Below are 20,453 nucleotides of genomic sequence, written 5' to 3' on the forward strand. Positions count from 1 at the left end.
GATCACCGTCATTCTACAGATCAGAGAGTTTCTCACCACTGAAGCTGTACATATATGTAAGGCATCGCTCAGAATAAGACCTCTCTTCCCATCCCCTCTTCATCTCTGGGGAAAGAAAAAGGAGGAAGATTAATTCGCTGGTGTTGGGGAGAAGGTTCTATCCCAGCTGGTAGCCGGACAATGTTCGTCAACTGGATCTCAGTTACTTTGATCCTTTCCATTCTCGGTGCGTATTAACTCAGAAATGTGTCAGAACTATTGGGCCAGATCCCCAGACTTCAACCGAGTTAAATCAGGTTAAGCCAGCTGGGAATTTGAATCCAGTTTCTTTTTATCCCTCTAATTTAGTATAGATGGTGGAAGTTTGGAAGGGTCAGAAATACCCCTGCTTCAGGGCATAAACCTACTTCAAACTGATTAATAGATTCTTAGATTTTATACAGGAGGGACCACTCTCATCTAGTCAGACAACCTGTGTGATAAAGGCCAGAGAATTTCACCAGTTTTTCCTGCAATAATACCAGCATTTCTGGTTGAGCTATAAAATACCTTGTAGAAAGAGGGATCTAAATGAGGATAGTTTCACCCATAATTGGCTTTGGAAGGGTGTTTGGCATCTGTCTTCCTTTGAAGTAACTTGCTCTGGCCACAGCTAGACACTGGGAGGACTTCTGATCTGATCCAGTTTGGGAATTCCAAGATTTCCAAGAGAGGATGATAAAGTTAACCGTTGTATCGGGGCTTACAATATTTTTCCTCCACTCCCCCTAGCATTTATCAAGGAACTACAGAACTATATTTCAGTTTTGTTAAAAATAGCGACTTATCTTTTTGATCAAGGAAGCATTGAAACCATGAAGCATACCAGCCACTTTGGCAATATTCTTGTGGAAATATACTTTTTATTTTGTCCTGGGTGGAAATTATTAGTGCCTCATAGTATTTTTGGGGGGCAGAAGTCCAGACTTTTGCATTTCGAGCACTGCATTCTTCCTTTTCCATCACCGAAGCTGAGATGAAATATCCCCAAATGCCAGTGTATACACTGTTAGGGTTCGCTTTAAGTGTCAATGTTGTTCATTGCTTTCAGGATGCTCTGGGAGGTAGGTGACCCAGAGCAGGGTAATCCTCTGTCTTCTCTAGTAAGGGTATATCTACACTGGAAATATCACAGCGCTGTCGGGGGAACGCTCACACGGCAGCGCTAAGTGTGAATGTGGTCGCGCCAGCGCCGGGAGAGGTCTCCCAGCGCTCCTGGTAATCCACCTCCATGAGCCTGTGTGCGCTGGCGCTCAGACTTGCTGCGTTCAGGGGAGTGATTTTTCACCCCCCGACCCAGCGAGTTAAGCTATAAAATGGATTGGGGGGCAGGGCAGAAGAAGGCTAATGGAGGAAGATAATTTTCCTTCCTTGCAGTAAGTAAACACGTCCATGGTTTATGTTCATGGCTCTACCTTGTGCAACTGTTGAAAAAAACAAAAACAAAAACAAAACAATAAAAAACCCTCCAACCTTATTATCCGAAGTAATGTGATGCCTTCGGCACCTAGATTATGTGTTTCACCCAGCGATTCAGAGAAATTAGGAAGTTCCCATTTTCTTTCCATCTATCTACCATATTTATCACAACTCATACACATTTATTTCCCCACCCAGGGGAGACACATGGACAGTCGGTGACACAGACTCAGGGCAGCATCCTTCTCTCTGAAGGGGCATCTTTGCTTCTGGACTGTACGTATCAGAGCTCTGTGCCTGCTCGTAGCTTCTGGTACGTCCAATATCCCACAGAGGCGCCCCGGCTCCTCCTGAGAGACTCTGAGGAGCAGGACGAGGAGGGATACAGGAAAGGATTCAAAGCCAAACACGACAAAAACTCCTACCCTCTGCGCAAAAACTCCACCCAGCTCAGTGACTCCGCTGTGTATTACTGCGCCATGAGCCCCACACTGAGCCACGGGGTGTTCCAGGAGGTACAAAAACCTCCCCAGCCACCCAGGAGCTCCTTCTGCCTTCATTCACCTTGAAACAATAGGCTAAAGTAGCCCCTCGCTCTGTGCCCAGGGCCTCATTTCACTTCAGCATTCCTTGGTCTATACAGAGTCTCGAGGGGGGGGGGAAGCGCCCTGAGCTACCTAAAGACTGACAGCCTCTCCATGAGTATAATAAAGGATCCCACAGCAGATTTAGCCCTGCGCTAAGAATACACAGGCTTTTCCTGCCATCCAAGTGTTTAGGAAAACAAAGGACTGATGCCTCTGAAGTCTGGGTCACTCAAGAACTCATTGGGTGACAAGTTCATAACAGGACACAGACAAAATAAAATTTCGTTTTCTTTAATGTTTTCAATAATTCTACCATGCTCCAATTCCCTCGTGTATCCTAGGCCAGGTTACTGTTAGGGCTAAAGGTTAGCATTAGGGTAAACATTTAAGGGGTCAAGGTTTTAGATTAGGGTGAGGTATAGGGTTATAATTGGGGTTATCATTAAGGAAAGTGCTGATAATTGTGGTTCATATTAGGGTATATGTATCATTACAGTTAGCATCAGGATCAGAGTAATGGTTCAAATTTATGGATAAAGTTAACAGTAAGGTTTATGGTTCTGGTTTAGGGTTAGTGTTATGGTTAGGTCAGGCGTTGTGATGAAGGTTATGATTAAGTGTTAGTGGTTTTGTGGTAAAGTTTGGGCAAAAAAGCATTAGTGACTGGGATTAGGGTTAAGAATTAACAATTATTGTACACAAATTTTAATTAAGTCAGGAGACATAGGACCATACTATATCAGGTGTTAAATATACCCCAGTCTCCCACCTCCAAGAAAGATGCAGAAGAAGTTGCAGGAAACCTTCAAATGAGCAGTTGTAGGATAATAGAATCATAGAACTGGAAGGGACCTTGCGAGGTCATCTAGTCCAGTCCCCTGCACTCAAACCAGGACTTGAGTATTATCTAGAGACCATCCCTGACAGGTGTTTGTCCAGCATGCTCTGAAAAATCCCCAACGATGGACATTCCACAACCTTCTAGGCAATTTATTCCAGTGCTTAACTTTGATAGTTAGGAAGTTTTTCCTAATGTCCAACCTAAAACCCTTGCTTCAATTTAAGTCCATTGCTTCTTGTCCTGTCCTCAGAGGTTAAGAACAATACTTTTCTCCCTCCTCCTTGTAACAACCTTTTATGTACTTCAAAATTGTTATCATATCCCCTCTCAGACTTCTCTTCTCCACACTAAACAATTTTTTCAATCTTCCCTCATAGTTCATATTTTCTAGACCTTTAATCATTTGTGTCACTCTTCCCTGGACTTTCTCCAAGTTGTCCACATCTATCCTGAAATGTGGCATCCAGAACTGGACACAATAATCCAGTTGAGGCCTAATCAGTGCGGAGTAGAGCGCAAGAATCACTTCTCGTGTCTTGTTTACAACACTCCTGCTAATACATTCCAGAATGATATTTGCTTTTTTTGCAACAGTGTTGCACTGTTGATTCATATTTAGCTTGTGGTCCACTATGACCTCCAGATCCCCTTCTGCAATATTCCTATCTAGGCAGTAATTTTCCATTCAATTTGCATGCAACTGATTGTTCCTTCCTGAGTGGAGTAGGTTGCATTTGTCCTTACTGAATTTCATCCTACTTACTTCAGACCCTTTCTCCAGTTTGTCCTGATCATTTTGAATTTTAATCTTATCCTCCAAAGCATTTGCAAACCCTCCCAGCTTGGTATCAGCCACAAACTTTATAACTGTACTCTCTATGTCATTATCTAAATCATTGATGAAGATATTGAACAGAACTGGACCCTGAACTGATCCCCAAGGGACCCCACTTGTTATGTCCTTCCAGCCTGACTGTGAACCACTGATAACTACTCTCTGGGAGCAATTTTCCAACCAGTTATGCACCCACCTTATAGTAGCTCCACCTAGGTTGTATTTCCCTAGTTTGTTTATGAGAAGGTCATGCGAGACAGTATCCAAAGCCTTACTAAATTCAAGATATACCAAATCTACAGCTCCTCCCCCATCTACAAAGCTTGTTACCCCATCAAATAAAGCTATCAGGTTGGTTTGACACAACTGGTTCTTGATAAATCCATGCTGACTATTACTTATCACCTTGTTATCTTCTAGATGTTTCCAAATTGATTTCTTAATTATTTGCTCCATTATCTTTCTGGGTACAGAAGTTAAGCTAAATGGTCTGTAATTCCATGGGTTGTCCTTATTTCCCTTTTTATAGATGGGCACTAGATTTGCCCTTTTCCAGTCTTCTGGAATTTCTCCTGTCTTCCAGGACTTTTCAAAGATCATTGCTGATGGCTCAGATATCTCCTCAGTCATCTCCTTGGGTATTCTAAGATGCATTTCATCAGGCCCTGGTGATTTGCAGACATCTAGCTTGTTTAAGTAATTTTGGACTTGTTCTTTCTATATTTTAGACTCTGATCCTCATTTTGACTGGCATTCTCTATGTTAGACGTCCAATCACCACCAACCTTTTTGGTGAAAACCGAAACAAAGACGTTATTAAGCACCTCTTCCATTTCCACATTTTCTGTTATTGTCTTTCCCTCTCATTGAGTAAGGTGTCCACAGGGCCTTTCCCCCCAGAACTCCTGTTAGCTAGAAGTTGGCTCATGCCCTGAAATATAAGAGTTTAGTTCATTCCAAAACAAATACATAACAATCCCACAAAAACAGGAAAGAAAGAAAAAGATAACACCATACCAATACTCTCCTCATTTTGGTGGTACAATTTCAACTGGGAAACAGCCTTATAACCAGTGATAGAGAAGAGAAAACTCCCACGTGGTGGCAGTGTTGCATTTGCAGTATACATCCCATCTCTCACTAACAGTTTCTCAAATCTGTACGCTCTGGAACTCTGCCTTCTCCAGTCCCCACCTCCTCCTTCCTTTCGGAGAGACTCAGAAAGAATTCTTGAGCAAGGGGAGGGCACAAAAGGAAGACGCCTACCTGCATAATGCCAGGAGAGAGGAGAAGTCCAAGGGATGCGATATAGATTTTAAAGGCATCACCGCCAAGACAATATGTTCGCGTTGTGCTTTTTTTTTTTAATCTGGCAAAGAAAGAGGACACAGCTTCTTCTTTGTGCAGACGATCGGGGGACGAGAAGAGGTGTAATGTTAACAATTCTTACAATGAAAATTCCTCTGATTTTTGCTTTATGGGTTGTAGTGGTTTTTGTTTTAAGTGAGTGTGATTCAATTCCGCTACTTTAAATATTATATAATTTTCATTTTATAATCTGTAGTTATATTCTCATATCCTATATTGTATTCCGTTCCCCATACCTCTCAACCTCCCAACGCCCAAATGTGAAACCTGAAAATTGAGAAAGATCCAATATGACGTACACAGAAAAGTATTAATGTGGGGAAATGAAAAAGAGATGGGCTTCCCTTCCTTTCGTGAAAGTGGTTCTTTATCTCTGATGTAAATAGTTTTCAGCTATAGAAGGAAAAAGGACACCATTTTTTCTGGGGGACGGGATAAACGGGATAAGATAGATACTTGTGGGAGTAAACTGAATGAGATCTTGAGAAGTACGGGAGTGAGGAACCCGTCTACAATTACATTTGGGATCTCACCTGCCTTAGGAAATTATGAAAACCCCAGCCCTAATCAACTAGCAATTTTGTTTTCTATTGCAGGAAGGACCCGTGCAGACCCAGTAACTCAGCCAAAAGGCACCATTCCCGTCCACGAGGGAAAACCTGTGCTTATTCGCTGCACTTTCGACTACTCTGGGGCTCCATATCTCTACTGGTACGAGCAGTACCCCCGTGAAGCCCCTCGCCCGTTGCTTACACAATATGAAGCATCGGACGAGGAGGAGAAGAGACGCAGGCGAGGGTTCTCTGCAAAACTGGAGAAAGACTCCAAATCCTTCCACCTGGAGAAAAACTCCAGCGAAGCGAGCGACACTCAAATAATATTTTAATTGACCCCCTCAGCTTTTATTTTGGATAAAACTAAGTGACCTTAAAAAACCCCAAACAAACAAATAAAAGATCCTCTCTACAACGTCAAATGTGGAGCCCAGACCGACGGAAGCTTTCCATCTGCGCTGCGATGTATTCCCCACTGCTTAACAGATTTGCACACAAGGGGCCGCTGTTACCGCTGCAAGACCTATTCCGTTTGTCTGCGGCATAGAGCCTGTTTCCTTTCATCCGCAGCTTCCTGTAATTCTTCTCCTCAGGCATGGTCAGAAAAAGTTCAAGGTCTCTCGCAGACAGAAAAGAGACACAAGCATACAACTGGCACCGCTGCTAAGCTATTGCAAAAGCAGAAATATAATATTTTTAAAGGCATCGCATCCAAAGCAAACTTTTGTCTTTGCTCTTCTGTGCATCAGGGAAAGAAAAGGACACAGCTGTGGATGTGGGAAAAGGGCAGATTTTGCAAGATTATTAAACAACAAATGGTTAAAACGGCCATGCCGCTCTCTTTCTCCTTCGTGGTTTTGATATTTTTTTGTTCAAGTGAGTATAATTTGTTTTGAACTATTTTATTGTTTTCCAATTTCTAAATTGCATTTTTGCAGCGGCCAAGACATTCTATTCTATTTTTCTTACCTTCCAATCTTTCAGTGCCTAAATATGAAACTATTAGCTGAGAGAGACACAACAGAAGGACATAGAAAATTATTCGTGTGAAAAAGAGATGGATTCCTTCCTTTTGTGTAAATGGTTATTTATTTCTGCTGTAAATTGCTTAAGAGTAAAAGGAATCTGGACACCATTTTTAAGAGGGGTAGATCATTTGATCGTTACCTGTTAGGTTCACTCCCTCTGGGGCACCTGGCATTGGCCACCGTCGGCATTCAGGATACTAGACTGGATGGACCTTTGATCTGACCCAGTATGGCCGGTTTTACGTTCTTAAGATAGGTCATTGTAGGAGTAAATTGAAGGAGAGCTTTGGAAGTAAGGCACACGTGAGAGGATGTTTCATGTTATGTTTGGCTGAGATTTTGGAAGGATTTTAAGAAAGCGAGGAGCCGATCTACAGTTCAGTTTGGGACCCCAAGTGCCTTAAGATTCTATGAAACTTCCAGCCCTGATCAATTACCAATTTTATTTTTTCTTTTGCAGAAAGGACAGATGCAGACTCAGTAACTCAGCCCGAAGGCACCGTTCCCATCCATGAAGGAAAACCTGTGCTTCTTTATTGCACCTATGGTTACTCTGGGTCTCCTGTACTCTACTGGTACGAGCAGTATCCCCATGAAGCCCCTCGCCTGTTGCTGACACAATATGGAGCCTCGGACGAGGAGGAGAAGAGACGCAGGCGAGGGTTCTCTGCTAAACTGGAGAAAGACTCCAAATCCTTCCACCTGGAGAAAAACTCCAGCGAAGTGAGCGACTCTGCTGTCTACTACTGCGCCTTGAGAGACACAGTGAGCAAAGCCACCTGGGAGCTGAACAAAAACCTCCCTGACTGACAGAAACACAAAGGGCTGAAATAGCTGAGATTTCGCGTGTCAAGACCTCAGAGTGCAATCTCTATTCCTTCATATCTTTGTTTTATTCTTCACCTTCTTCCCGCCCCTCGCTCTTTTTTTTTACCCTAGCCCTGGGTAGCATTTGGATTCCAAGTAGGAGTCAGGGATTAAAGGTTATTACGGTTTTATCTAACATAGGTTAAATGTATGTGTATCATTGAGGTTAAGGATTTGGGTTGGAATAACAGTCAGTTTAAGGATTAGGGTTAGAGTTAACGCTTTGGGTTGGGGCACAGCCGGGAGCTAGAGGGGTGGAGATTAGAGTTAGACCGATTAAGGGGGATGGGGGGCAAACTTTGTGTCCTGAGGCCCACACTGGGGTTCCAAAACTGTATGGAGGGCCGGGTAGGGACGGCTGTGCCACCCCAAACAGCCTGGCCTCGCCCCTATCGGCCCCTCCCACTTCCCGCCCCCTGACGGCCCAGCTCAGAATCCCTGACCCATCCAACCCCCCCTCCTTGTCCCCTGACCAAGACCTCCAGGGACCCTCACCCCTAACTGCCCCCAGGGACCCCATCCCCTATCCAACCCTCCTTCTCCCTGTCCCTTGACTGCCCCAACCCCTATCCACACCCCCGCTCCCTGACAGGCCCCCAGGACTCCCACCCCTATCCAATCCCCCCTGTTCCCCATCCCCTGACTGTCCCCCCAACCTCCGCCCCAACCAACTGCCCCCCTGCTCCCTGTCCACTGCTTAGTGGGGCAGGACGATCTGGCCCGCAGGTCGTAGTTTGCCCAGCGCTGGATTAAGGGTTAGTATTTAAGATTAGTGTGTAGGATTAGCATTAGGTTCGGGGTATGTATATAGTTTGTTATGGTTGGGGTAAATAAATCTTAGTGTCAGAGTAGGGGTAGAAGTTAATGTTTAGGGTTCTGTTTAGGACTGGGGCGATGTTTAAGATTAGGGACAGGGTAAGATTTAAAATTAAGATTAGAAGAAATTTAGGGTGAAGGAGTTAGTTTCAGGATTATTGTTTAGGGTTAGGTTAGATTGAAGGCTGGGGCTGAAGTTATGTTTAGGGTGAGGGTTATTGAAGGGTTAAAATCCATATGCATTTTATATAACAACCTGGTATATGAATTGTGCCAGTTCTTACTCAGACCCAAAGTCCAGAGTTTGGTCAAGAGACCAGAGGCCTAGAGAATAGTGATTAGCTAAGAGAAAGCTGAGTAAACAGATAATCTTGTTTTCCTAAAATAGGCCTGGTCAGCAAATTGCCAAGTGTTGGAACTAAGAACTAAATAATTGTGTCTTATTCAGAGTTGCAAATTGAACAAAGGATCCCTGTTCCTATTGTGTCAGTCTCTTCTGTAGGGAACGTTCTTCCCACAGATCCAACCTTGAGTTTATGAAAAGTTGGCACATGTCAGTATAAGATATGGCATCCTTCCACCTCCCTTCCCAGGGACCAATGCCCTGCCTTAAGGAGACAATCTTTATTGTCATATACTTTCACTGTTTCTTTGCTTTAACCCCTAGGAATGTACCTGTTGGACAATCAAAGAAGTTGCTCCATTCCTATGGACCCCAAATCAGAATTCTCTCTCTCTCTCTCTCTCTCTCTCTCTCTCTCTCTCTCTCTCTCTCTATATATATATATATAATACTAATAACATTAATTAATACTTTGATAAAATGTTATTAGTATTATACTAATAACATTTTATCAAAGTATTAATTAAATGTTAACTTGCTAACTTGAGACCATGGGCGGAGACATTGTGTAACCTTTTAACCGTTGGCTAATGTGCTATCTTGTCTTGCTGCAAAACCTATCCCGGGGTGTGGAACTGCCTATCCCATCACTTTCTCCTGCCCATGGAAAATCTGTATATTCAATTGTAATCAATTGATTGACAGTGTCTCTGAGCCTAATAAGCGAGGTGACACTCCGCCAGTGAATCATAGAATCATAGAATCATAGAACTTAAGATCAGAAGGGACCATTATGATCATCTAGTCTGACCTCCCGAAAGATGCAGGCCACAAAAGCTGACCCACCCACTCCTGAAATAATTCTCTCCCTTGACTCAGCTGTTGAAGTCCCCAAATCCTGATTTAAAGACTTCAAGTAGCAGATAATCCTCCAGCAAACGACCCCTTCCCCATGCTGCGGAGGAAGGCAAAAAACCTCCAGGGCCACTGCCAATCTACCCTGGAGGAAAATTCCTTCCCGACCCCAAATATGGCGATCAGCTGAACTCCGAGCATGTGGGCAAGACTCTCCAGCCAGACACTCAGGAAAAAGACTTTCAATATCCCAACATTGATGTCAGAGTCTACCCTCACTTGAAACTGGGGCGTTTCAAAGTGAGGACCCGCATGCCTTTCCCCACCCCAAAATCCTAGGGTAGGTCCCCCCTTTGCTGCCACCACCTCGGTCAATTACGTGGGCCGGGACACCCCTGTATTCCCCCTCCCACTCCTCTTTCCAGAGACGTTCCCTGGGGAAATACAGATCCACTCACACGAGGGAAACCTCCCCCCTCCCTCTCTCCTAGCCACTGGAAAGAGATACCTGATTCAAACTGCTTGAATCAAACCCAGGAGGAATTCTCTCTTCCCCCTCCCTTCTCTGCCCGGAGATAAGCCGTCTCACCACCGAGAGAGAGTTTCTCAGCCCCTTCCCCTATCCACAGTAGAAGGGATTTAATCAAATCTTTATAGAAAGAATTTATTAAAAGAAAACAAGAAAATACAGAATCTCTATGAGCCCAAGCCGGACACTCATAGGGTATAACCTTGCTAAGTTCTGGAGAGAATACCCTCTCCTTCTCAGTACAACCAGTACAGGCAGAATTAAGAATAATCAATAACAAACACACAGAATTGCAAACATAGGATTATTAGATGGAGACACAAAGTATCTTTCTAATACTCACTATCTTGACTAGAAGAAATTAGTTCAGAAAGGTGAAAGCTGGTAGAGACTTGATTAAATCGTCTGGACCCTTGTAATTCCAAAATGGCTAAGAACAAAACACACAGCAACAGAGGGAAGAAGTTCCCTCCTAGAAATTTCAAATTCTCTTCCCTGATTGGTCCTCAGGTCAGGTGCCTACCAGGTACTATTTTTAACCCTTTACTAACTATTCATGACAATTGACCGTCGGTACTAATTACCAGTGGTCGCACGTTATTGACCTATTGACTAAATCACGTTATCCTATCAAACCATTCCCTCCATAAACTTATCAAGCTTAATCTTAAAGCCAGAGAGGTCCTTCACCCCCACTGTTTCCCTCGGTAGGCTGTTCCAGAATTTCACTCCCCTGATGGTTAGAAACCTTCATCTAATTTCAAGCCTAAACTTCCCGACTGCCAATTTATATCCATTTGTTCTCGTGTCCACATTAGTACTGAGCTGAAATAATTCCTCTCCCTCCCTGGTATTTATCCCTCTGATATATTTAAAGAGAGCGATCATATCTCCTCTCAACCTTCTTTTGGTTAAGGAAAACAAACCGAGCTCCTCAAGTCTCCTTTCATATGACAGGCTTTCCATTCCTCGGATCATTCTAGTGGCCCTTCTTTGTACCCGTTCCAGTTTGAATTCATCCTCCTTAAACATGGGAGACCAAAACTGCACACAGTACTCCAAATGAGGTCTCACCAACGCCTTGTATAACGGGACTAGCACCTCCTTATCTCTACTAGAAATACCTCACCTAATGCATCCCAAGACCGCATTAGCTTTTTTAATGGCCACATCACATTGCCGACTCATAGTCATCCTGCGATCAACCAGGACTCCGAGGTCCTTCTCCTCTTCCGTTACTTCCAACTGGTGCGTCCCCAGCTTATAACTAAAATTCCTGTTAGTCATCCCTAAATGCATAACCTTACACTTCTCACTATTGAATTTCATCCTATTACTAATACTCCAGTTTACAAGGTCATCCAAATCTCCCTGGAGGATATCCCAATCCTTCTCCAAATTGGCAATACCTCCCAACTTTGTGTCATCCGCAAACTTTATCAGCCCACTCCTACTTTTGGTTCCAAGGTCAGTGCTAAATAGATTGAATACGATTGGACCCAAAACTGAACCTTGAGGAACTCCACTGGTAACCTCCCTCCAACCCGACAGATCACCTTTCAATAAGACCCGCTGCAGTCTCCCCTTTAACCAGTTCCTTAACCACCTCTGGATTTTCATTTTGATCCCCATCTTTTCCAATTTAACCAGTAATTCTTCATGCGGTACCGTATCAAACGCCTTATTGAAATCAAGATATATTAGATCCACTGCATTTCCCTTGTCTAAAAAATCTGTTACTTTCTCAAAGAAGGAGATCAGGTTGGTTTGGCATGATCTACCTTTCGTAAAACCATGTTGTAATTTGTCCCAATTGCCATTGACCTCAAGGTCCGTAACTACTCTCTCCTTTAATATTTTTTCCATGACTTTACATACTACAGATGTTAAACTAACTGGCCTGTAGTTATCTGGGTCACTTTTTTTCCCCTTCTTGAAAATAGGATCTATATTGGCTAATCTCCAGTCAGATGGTACAACCCCCGAGTTTAGAGATTCATTAAAAATTATCGCTAACAGGCTTGCAATTTCACTCACCAATTCCTTTAATATTCTAGGATGAAGATTATCCGGGCTGCCTGATTTACTACCGTTAAGCTGTTCAAGTTTGGCTTCTACCTCGGATACTGTAATTTCCAACCCCGCACCTTCATTCCCATCAATCACTCTGCCACTATTCCAGTGCTGTGCATAATAAACTCCTATGTTTGGCCTCTACAGGGTGTGGATTTATGTCTTTCAGTTATGTTTAGGCTTTCCGTTACGGTTAGGGAGAAGTTAGGGTTTGGGGTGAGGATTCGAGTGTCGGTTATGGTCAGAGTGAGGCGTTATGGAGAGCATTAGGATTCTGAGTTAGGCTTTATGACTGAGATTTTGGGTTCAGATTAATATTAAAATCAGTTTTTTATTACCTTTTTACTGTCCTAAACTGTACTAACCACCTATCCCTGCTTCTGGGGTCTCTGTGCTGGGTCCGTACGGTAGGCCAGTGTAATCTCAGCACTGCACAAACATTACTGCACTTGTCTCACAAACACCACTGTGATGCTGGGAAGTGTCACTACACCCATTTTATCATACATGGGGAAAGTGAGGTACCGAGTGAGGTTTCTAGGTTTGTCTGGCGAGCTCACCAAGGAACTTGGGTGCGGTGAAGCTGAACATGCTTTTAGGTGCCTACGAAATCTCTGGGAGTCACAAAACTCAAGCTGGGGGCCCAAGCTCCCTATACCATGAGCTGGGAGAGACAGACACCTCCGAATGGGATCCACAAAAGCCAGCAGGCAGGCGGCTCCTCCCCTAAACTAGCCTACAGGGAGATACCAAGCTGAGTGGTGTGTGCTAAGCCCCGCCTCTCTCGGGGAGATAGGCGCCTAAATCTGGGCTGTAGGGAAAGACCTCTCTAGTCTAGAGTCTCACTTGCAAACCCTCTTTCCATTAAGCTGCGGGGGAGGAAGGAGGGGATCCCTTGTAACGTTTAGCCCAATAGTTAAGGTACTCACTGGGCTATGGGACGTTCTGGGTGGGGCGGAGGGGGAGCCTCATTGTCTTCTGCTGAAGCTGTTCCGCAGTGGATAAATAATTTTAAAAAGTCTATTGGAGCAGAGGGGCCTGATTCTGGGATTTAGGCACCTATTTGCCACTTTAGGCGCCTAAATCCCTTTGCGACTCTAACTCTTAAGCGTGTTAAGATGACGATAGGTGCCTAGAGGGATTCAGTGAGAGTTATGCATTTAATAGATTTTAAAATACCATAAGTCTCTATTTTGCTTCATTAGGCTCTTTAGTACCCATAATAATCAGAGCCTAAATGACTTGCCCAAAAAGTCACCCAGGAAATTTGTGGCACAGCAAGGAAACAAAGATGGAATATTTTGTATTTTGGGGGGGGGTAATTTAAAAAAACCGGTAACCCTCCCATAATTCAGACAAAACAATAGCCTCATTTTAAAAAATCCTCTGGAGAGAGACCCCAGATTTGCAGCGCTGCAGCAGGGTGTGAAAACACACCTTTTCCAGCGCTGCAAATTGCGGCGCTGCAAAGCGCCAGTGTGGTCAAAGCCCCAGCGCTGGGAACGTGGCTCGTAAGGGAGGTGGAGTACGGGACAGCGCTGGGAGAGCTCTCTCCCAGCGCTGGTGCTTTGACTACACTTAGCGCTTAAAGCGCTGCCGCGGCAGCGCTTTGAAGTGCAAGTGTAGCCAAAGCCGAGACAGAAGATTTTCGCAAGAGATGAGCGCATGGTTTTCTTGTTGTTTTATTTGATATCCACAAGGGGGCGCGCCACACATTCGCATCCATATTTTAATTTACATTATGTTTTGCGTGTGTGTATTAAAGTAATTTGGAATCGGAAGCTGAATGAGTTTGCCTCGTTGTGTAGCGTCACAAGCTGAGAGGGAGGAGACAAAGGTCACGGAGGAAGCAGGTTTCATCTTTAGGACATGAATGGTCATTTACAGAAACAGAGGAGGAGGAGATATTCTATAACTAGCGGCAGATCTCAGTAACAACACCAGGATAACCTGAAGCTGCAAAATGCTCTTGTACGTGGCTGTACAGCTCTGGCTTCTGCTTCCTCAGTCAGGTGAGGCTAAAAACTTTCATTTGAAGTAAAGGCATTTACAAAGAAAAAAAACGGTCTCCGAAGAAAGAAATCGTAGGAGGAATTTTGTTGTCCTTTGCCAAGAGACAGCCAGGTTAGCATCACGAACTAAGTCATCAGTGTGCTGGGAATACAGAGATGTTTTAAGGAGTGACTCAGACCTACACATATACAGGCTGAAATTTTCATACAGGCTGAAATTTTCACAGGAGCACAAGGGAGTGAGGGGTCCAAGTGGCACTGAGTTTAAAAGTTCCAGCCACGCATAGATCGATGTTTAAAGCTTTTCTTTCCCCCACAGGTCTTGCACAAAGTGACTCCGTGGACCAGTCTCCTCCAGAAGTGAGAGTCTCAGAGGGGCAAAGTGTCACTTTACACTGTAACTTCACCACCGCTGGCACAAGCCCGTATCTGTTTTGGTACCGGCAGTATCCGAACCAGCCTCCCCAGCATATACTGACTAAAGCGAAATTTGATGCTCCGGATCAGGCGCTTGTCCAGGGAAAATTCTCAGCATCTTTGTACATGGCTAATAGGACGGTTCCCTTCCAGATTGAGGCTGTTTCTCACCAGGAAAGCGCTGTGTATTACTGTGCTCTGAGACCCACAGTGCGGGAGAACTGCATCTCCGCTCGTACAATAAGTGAGCGGGGGGCTGTTTATGGCAATATGACAGAATCGTATAAACACGGGGCTGGAAGGGACCTCGAGAGACATCTAGTCCAGCCCTCTGTGATGAGGCAGGACCAAATGTACTTGGATCATCCTTGACAGGTGTTTGTAAAATCTGTTCTTTAAAAGACGATGTTTTTTTCCTATCTGATATTCTGTTAATCCTCTCCAACACAATTTAGTTCCTGCATTTTGCCCTACAGTATATTCCTCTGGTTTTTTTATTATTATCAATGAAGATGCTTTGGATTAAAATAGATTTTTCGATAAGAAAGGTAAGCCACAAAGGACAAGCGTTAGACCAAAGGTACACATTTAGTTTAACTTTTAATAATATTTTGTCACTACTCTAATTTCATATGAAAAGTAGAATCAGGATTTTCCTCCCAGTCTTATGCTACATATCCATAACAAGTCTGACCCTTCTAGAGAGGAGGAGAAGAACTCTGTCAATAAAGTTGTAACTGACACGCTGTAAACACAGACAAATTTTAGCATCCTATGTGGCAACAAGACACGTGGGCATGCGTTCATTCCTCCTCCCTCCACCCCATGAAATCCAGTCCACCTGAGCCCAGTGTAATCCAAACCAACCCTACCTAAATCAAGCCAACCTGGCTGAACCCTGTATCCAGCAGAACCGATCCCAACACAATCCAATCAAACCCAGCCCAAACCAGTGCAACCTAACTCACTTCAGTTAAACTCAACCCCAAAGCCAGCTCAGGGGCTTACATCCCAAACAACCCAATAAAAACCCAACGAAACCTGGTTCAACTTGTTACCGAAATATTGGGTCCGTCTAGCTGAGAGCCAATAACAGCCTGACAGGGATAAGGAAAGATTGCTTTATTCTGCAGAAAAAAGGAGAGCCTTGTACTCAGGTACAAAGAACTGTGCTGCACATAAGTTTCACAAACTTTTTAGGCACTTTCAGACAAAGACCATGCTGTGTTAACACTTCATTGGTGGGTGTCAAACCCCGTGCTTCTGTTATCTGGTCAGGGAAAACTGGTTTGGAGCAAGATTTCTCTGCTTTGAGGCAGAAGAGAAAAGATAGTTCAAAAGTTCAGGTTACTGTGTACGTGAGGCTTCTGCTTCCCCCTACTGGCCGCTTGTAAGCAATTAAGGAGGGCCACCAGTAACTTTCACAGTCCCCCCTTCGGGCCTGACAAGCCCAGATTGTCAGGCTCGTTACGCAATTTGCAATCAAGCTGGAGGGACAGATACTGGGTTTTCTTTTGGACAGCAGAGCTTCTGGTCACAGCATTACACAGACATTTGGCACATGGTATCATTATTCAAATAACACATAGAAAGAAAAGGAGGAAAATAATCCACTTAACAATTGTTCGGAAGAGCCCTGTAAACCATGACCCAAGGTCTGGGAGGAGATCCTCAAAACTAAAAGTGTGATCAAGAGATACAGCATGAAATACAACAGCAGCATTTATACTTTTGTTACAGACAATAATAAGCAACAGCTGCATTTTGTTTATACATAGGTCATCCTGATATCTTGTTTTTCTCACTTCTGAGAGATGCCAGTCTATCTACACATTATCTACACAAGGTCAAAACAACGTCTCACACAGTTCTTTTCTGCTCGCCTCACACAATCCTCGCTTCTACCAATCTCGCATTATTAGGATTACAGCTAGCCTAACTCTGGCTAACAGAGACTGTCATGCATTAAGATCCCCTACAAATCCCTGTCAGTGCTTTATGTACTTCCACACTTCCCCCTATTGTACTTCTAGTACAACAAATATTTTCAAACCTCTATTTGCATTAAGCCATGGATCTCAGATTCTACATCAAATGTTTCAGTCTTTAGGGGTTTTCATTGGATGTAATGACAATGCATGATTAGCATGGACATGAAAGGTATTACTTTTAGTACATCCTTTACAACAACAACAACAACATAATCCTAAGCTAACTAATAGCAATACAAGCAATAACATTCCCATAGCAATAATATAATGGGGTTGTTGTACAGTTTTGGTCACAAAGCACACTACATCTTGATATATATTCTGAAGCATATAAATTTGCCCTTGTATTTCAGAGATTCTTTGAACCTCTGGTAACAATGAAGCAAATCTTGAAATCGATCAGGTACTAAGATGGTCCAATTAAAGGGTATCTGGAACCTAAAGCTACTTGCAAAATTCTATCTGCAGGCCAGTAAACAATATGATTGACTCCAGTGGTAATGAGATTAAAATGTATATCTTGCAATGCGGTGGTTTTAACATACACACAGCTATCACTAACTTGAAAAAAGTAGGTGTCCTGTCAGGATAGTTCCTTGTCCTCTACCCTCCCAGATAATGTAGTCTTGAACAGTGACAACTTCTCCTGACTTCAGTTACGGATACACTGAAGCTGTAGGGGTTCTAACAGCCAAAATGTCCATTGACTCCCTATTCCTATCCAAAATACCAGGTGTTATTCTAGGGGCACTGACTATAAATCAGTTAGGTATACCAGGTGGTCTAATCTCCCAGATGTCACGGTGAATAATCCAGTCCCACATGCATCGTCCCCATGGACCCGGCAGGATTTGGTTTGTGGGAGCCCACACCCCCATAACCGGTCCATATGCTTGGAAGGAGCACTGTAAATGTTCACACTTCCACCCAGAAAGTGTCCAAGTATGTCTCCATGACCACAGATCAGATGGTTCCTGATGTGTCTGTAAGGGCAGTGGGCCAAGTCTGGTGCTCAAGATCACTCCGAATGGCCATCAGCTGGTCACCAGGAAATCCTGAATTCCCAAACAAGCTAGATCCCACTGCAATGCCTTCCCAGCCTCAGTGATGGTCAATACCATCTCTGTCAGTAACTTCTGGGTCATAGAACTAAGCGTGGAAATGACATGTAACTCACCAACTCCAGCCTGTACTTGGGTTAGCTGAGCTCCAGCAATAAGGCTAGTGACCTTTTCTAGTTGGCCCAATTTCTCATCATGTTCTTGGCTTTTAAGAATATTCCAAATGGCTGCTGCACTATTGGTCCCATCCCATAGGGATCTGGTCAAGTCCCTCTTCTTCCAGAGGAAATAACCCAGGCCCTCTTTCTTGTAACACAGTACAAATTCCAGGAATAGCCATCATATCTACTTCACTATGGAACCCATCAATTTCAATTACAGATTCTTGGGGTTCATTTGTAGTGATATCATAGATTTCTATTTCCACTGATCCATTTATTTCCCACTCAATTGTTCACTTATATCGGATTGTCATGGAGTGTGGGGGAGTCAGGGCCCTGCACCCCCCTGGGCTCCCTGCGATTCACCAGGACTCTCAGCCAGCCAGTAAAGCAGAAGGTTTATTTAGCTGACAGGAACACAGTCCAACACAGGTCTTGCAGGCACAGATAATAGGATCCCCCTGTTAAGTCCATCTTGGGGCCCCAGGAGCCCCATAGCCCCCATTGGGGATCAGAGGCCTGTCTGTGCTTCCCTTCTTTCCCCAGCCAGCTCCAGCCAGTCTGCCCAACCCCCTCCAGCCCCTCCTCTCTGCTCAGCTTCTTTCCCGGGCCAGGAGGTCACATGATCCCTTTGGCTCCAACACTTTTTGTTGCACCTTCGCAGGGGAGGTGCCCAGGCCGTCAGTTGCTAGGAGACAGAGTGTCAGGCATTCGGTTGCACTGGCCCTTTGCTTTGCTAGATACTTAAGAACTGCACACAGCATTCCCAGCCCCCAGTACGAACAGTCCCACTTCGTCACACCTCTCCCCCCTTCGAACTGAGCGGGGTCACTCCAGCAAGTGACCTGGGGAAGTTCGAACCCACCTACATTGCCACAGAGGCCCCAGGGTCCCCCCCGTTCTGGGGGAAGAGTTACCCAAGGCCATTCCAGTTTCCTGCCCCCCTGTAGGTCGGGGGGACTCAAGGGCACTCGTAGTTTGCCGGTGGGAAGGTTTATGCAGCTCGTGCCCTTTCCCCACCCCAGTACGCCTGGGGTTCAAGCTGGGCTGGGGCCTTCTCCCTGCGTTCTAGTTTGGGGGGCTGTGATTCGGGCTCTCTTGGTTCAGAGCCCCCCTTTTGACCCTGGCCCCCCTCTGGACAGGCTCCTCTGTGCTGGGCCAGGGTCCTACAGCCATTATACCCTTGTCCCGGGCCTTCCCCCCCCTCTGGCAGGGGTCACAGGAGCAGCAGTGCTGCCGGACATGGGCAAAGACCCCCGGCCAGTAATAGTTCTGTAGCAGCCTCTGCTGGGTACGCCAGGCTCCCTGGTGCCTTGAGAGGGGGATGTCATGGGCCTGGCACAGCAGCTGGCGGCGATACTTCTGGGGTACCACCAGCTGCCTCCTGATCCCCCCTGACTCCATCTTCCCTGGGTGAGCCCATTGTCGGTACAGGAACCCCTTCTCCCACAGGAACCTTTTCCGGCCACCTCCCCCCATGGTCTGTACTGCACTGAGGTCTGCCAGGTCCCTGAGCTTCCGCAAGGAGGGATCTTTCTGCACCTCGGCCTGGAACTCAGCCGCTGGGGCAGGGATGGGGATCTGCTCTCTCTCACCGGCTGGGTCTGAGGCCACAGCCTCTCTGAGCCATGTCCCTGGGTGTTCCCTCCCCACCAGGTCAGGGTCCTGCGCCTCGGGCGGAGTACCTTCCCCGTTGTCAGAGCGCAGTGCCCTGCGCCGACTCTGACTACGGGTCACGACCAGGGCACCCCGAGCATTGCCTGGCCAGGCCTCGAGGTCCCCCCCAATTAACACTTCAGTGGGCAAATGTGGGTGCACCCCCACGTCCTTGGGGACCTCCTTGTCCCCCCACTTCAGGTGCACCCTCACCACAGGCACCTTGAATGGGGTCCCGCTCACACCCCTCAGGGTCAGGTAGGTATCAGGCACCATCCGATCTGGGGCCACCACCCCAGGCCGGGCCAGCGTCACCTCTGTGCCCGTGTCCCAGTACCCAGTGACCTTCCTCCCATCCACCTCCAGGGGAACAAGGCACTCGCTCTGGAGGGGAAGCCCCGTGCCCACCCTGTAAACCAAAAACCTGGAGTCTGGAGCATCCAGCCCCCAAGAGGAGCAGACCTGGGGCCCTCCTCCCTCCTTCCCAGGTGGTGTGCGGCCAGCCCCCCTTTCCTGGGAATGTTGCCCCTCATCCGACTGGGTCTCTACCCAGTCAACCCTCTGCAGGTTGGGTCTGCTCGGTCTGTCTCTGAGCTTGGGGCATTCAGCCCGTATGTGGCCTCGTTGGCCACAGTGATAGCAGCCCATGTCTCGTGGGTCCCCTCGAGTGGGTCGGATGGACCTGACGCCGGATGTTCCCCTTTGGTGGGGGTTCTCCATAGGCCCCTGCTGGGAGGGCCCATGGTGACTCTCTCTCTGCATTGAGGCAGACCTGCTCCTTCGAGACGCCTCCCTGCTATCCCCTGCCCGACTGTCCATGTATTGGTCGGCCAGCTGGCCTGCATGCTGCGGGTTCTCCGGCTACTGGCCCATCAACCACAGCCTCAGGTCAGATGGGCACTGCTCATACAGGTGCTCCAGTATGAATAGGTCAAGCAGGTCCTCTTTAGTTTGGGCCCCAGCTGTCCACTTGTGGGCATACCCCTGCACCCGGTTGACCA

The 20,453-nt window shown here is 45.8% G+C and overlaps 1 gene segment (V, D, J or C); it reads left to right on the forward strand.

Moving 5' to 3' along the window:
- The first annotated feature begins 6,282 nt into the window (after positions 1-6,282).
- LOC120380695 lies at positions 6,283-13,237 on the forward strand. The segment is given in 4 exon segments: positions 6,283-6,519; positions 7,132-7,436; positions 12,139-12,148; positions 13,230-13,237. Coding segments are annotated over 4 exon segments (426 nt in total).
- The last annotated feature ends 7,216 nt before the right edge of the window (positions 13,238-20,453 follow it).

The sequence above is a fragment of the Mauremys reevesii genome, linkage group 13 (assembly GCF_016161935.1).
Source record: "Mauremys reevesii isolate NIE-2019 linkage group 13, ASM1616193v1, whole genome shotgun sequence".
NCBI lineage: Eukaryota > Metazoa > Chordata > Testudines > Geoemydidae > Mauremys > Mauremys reevesii.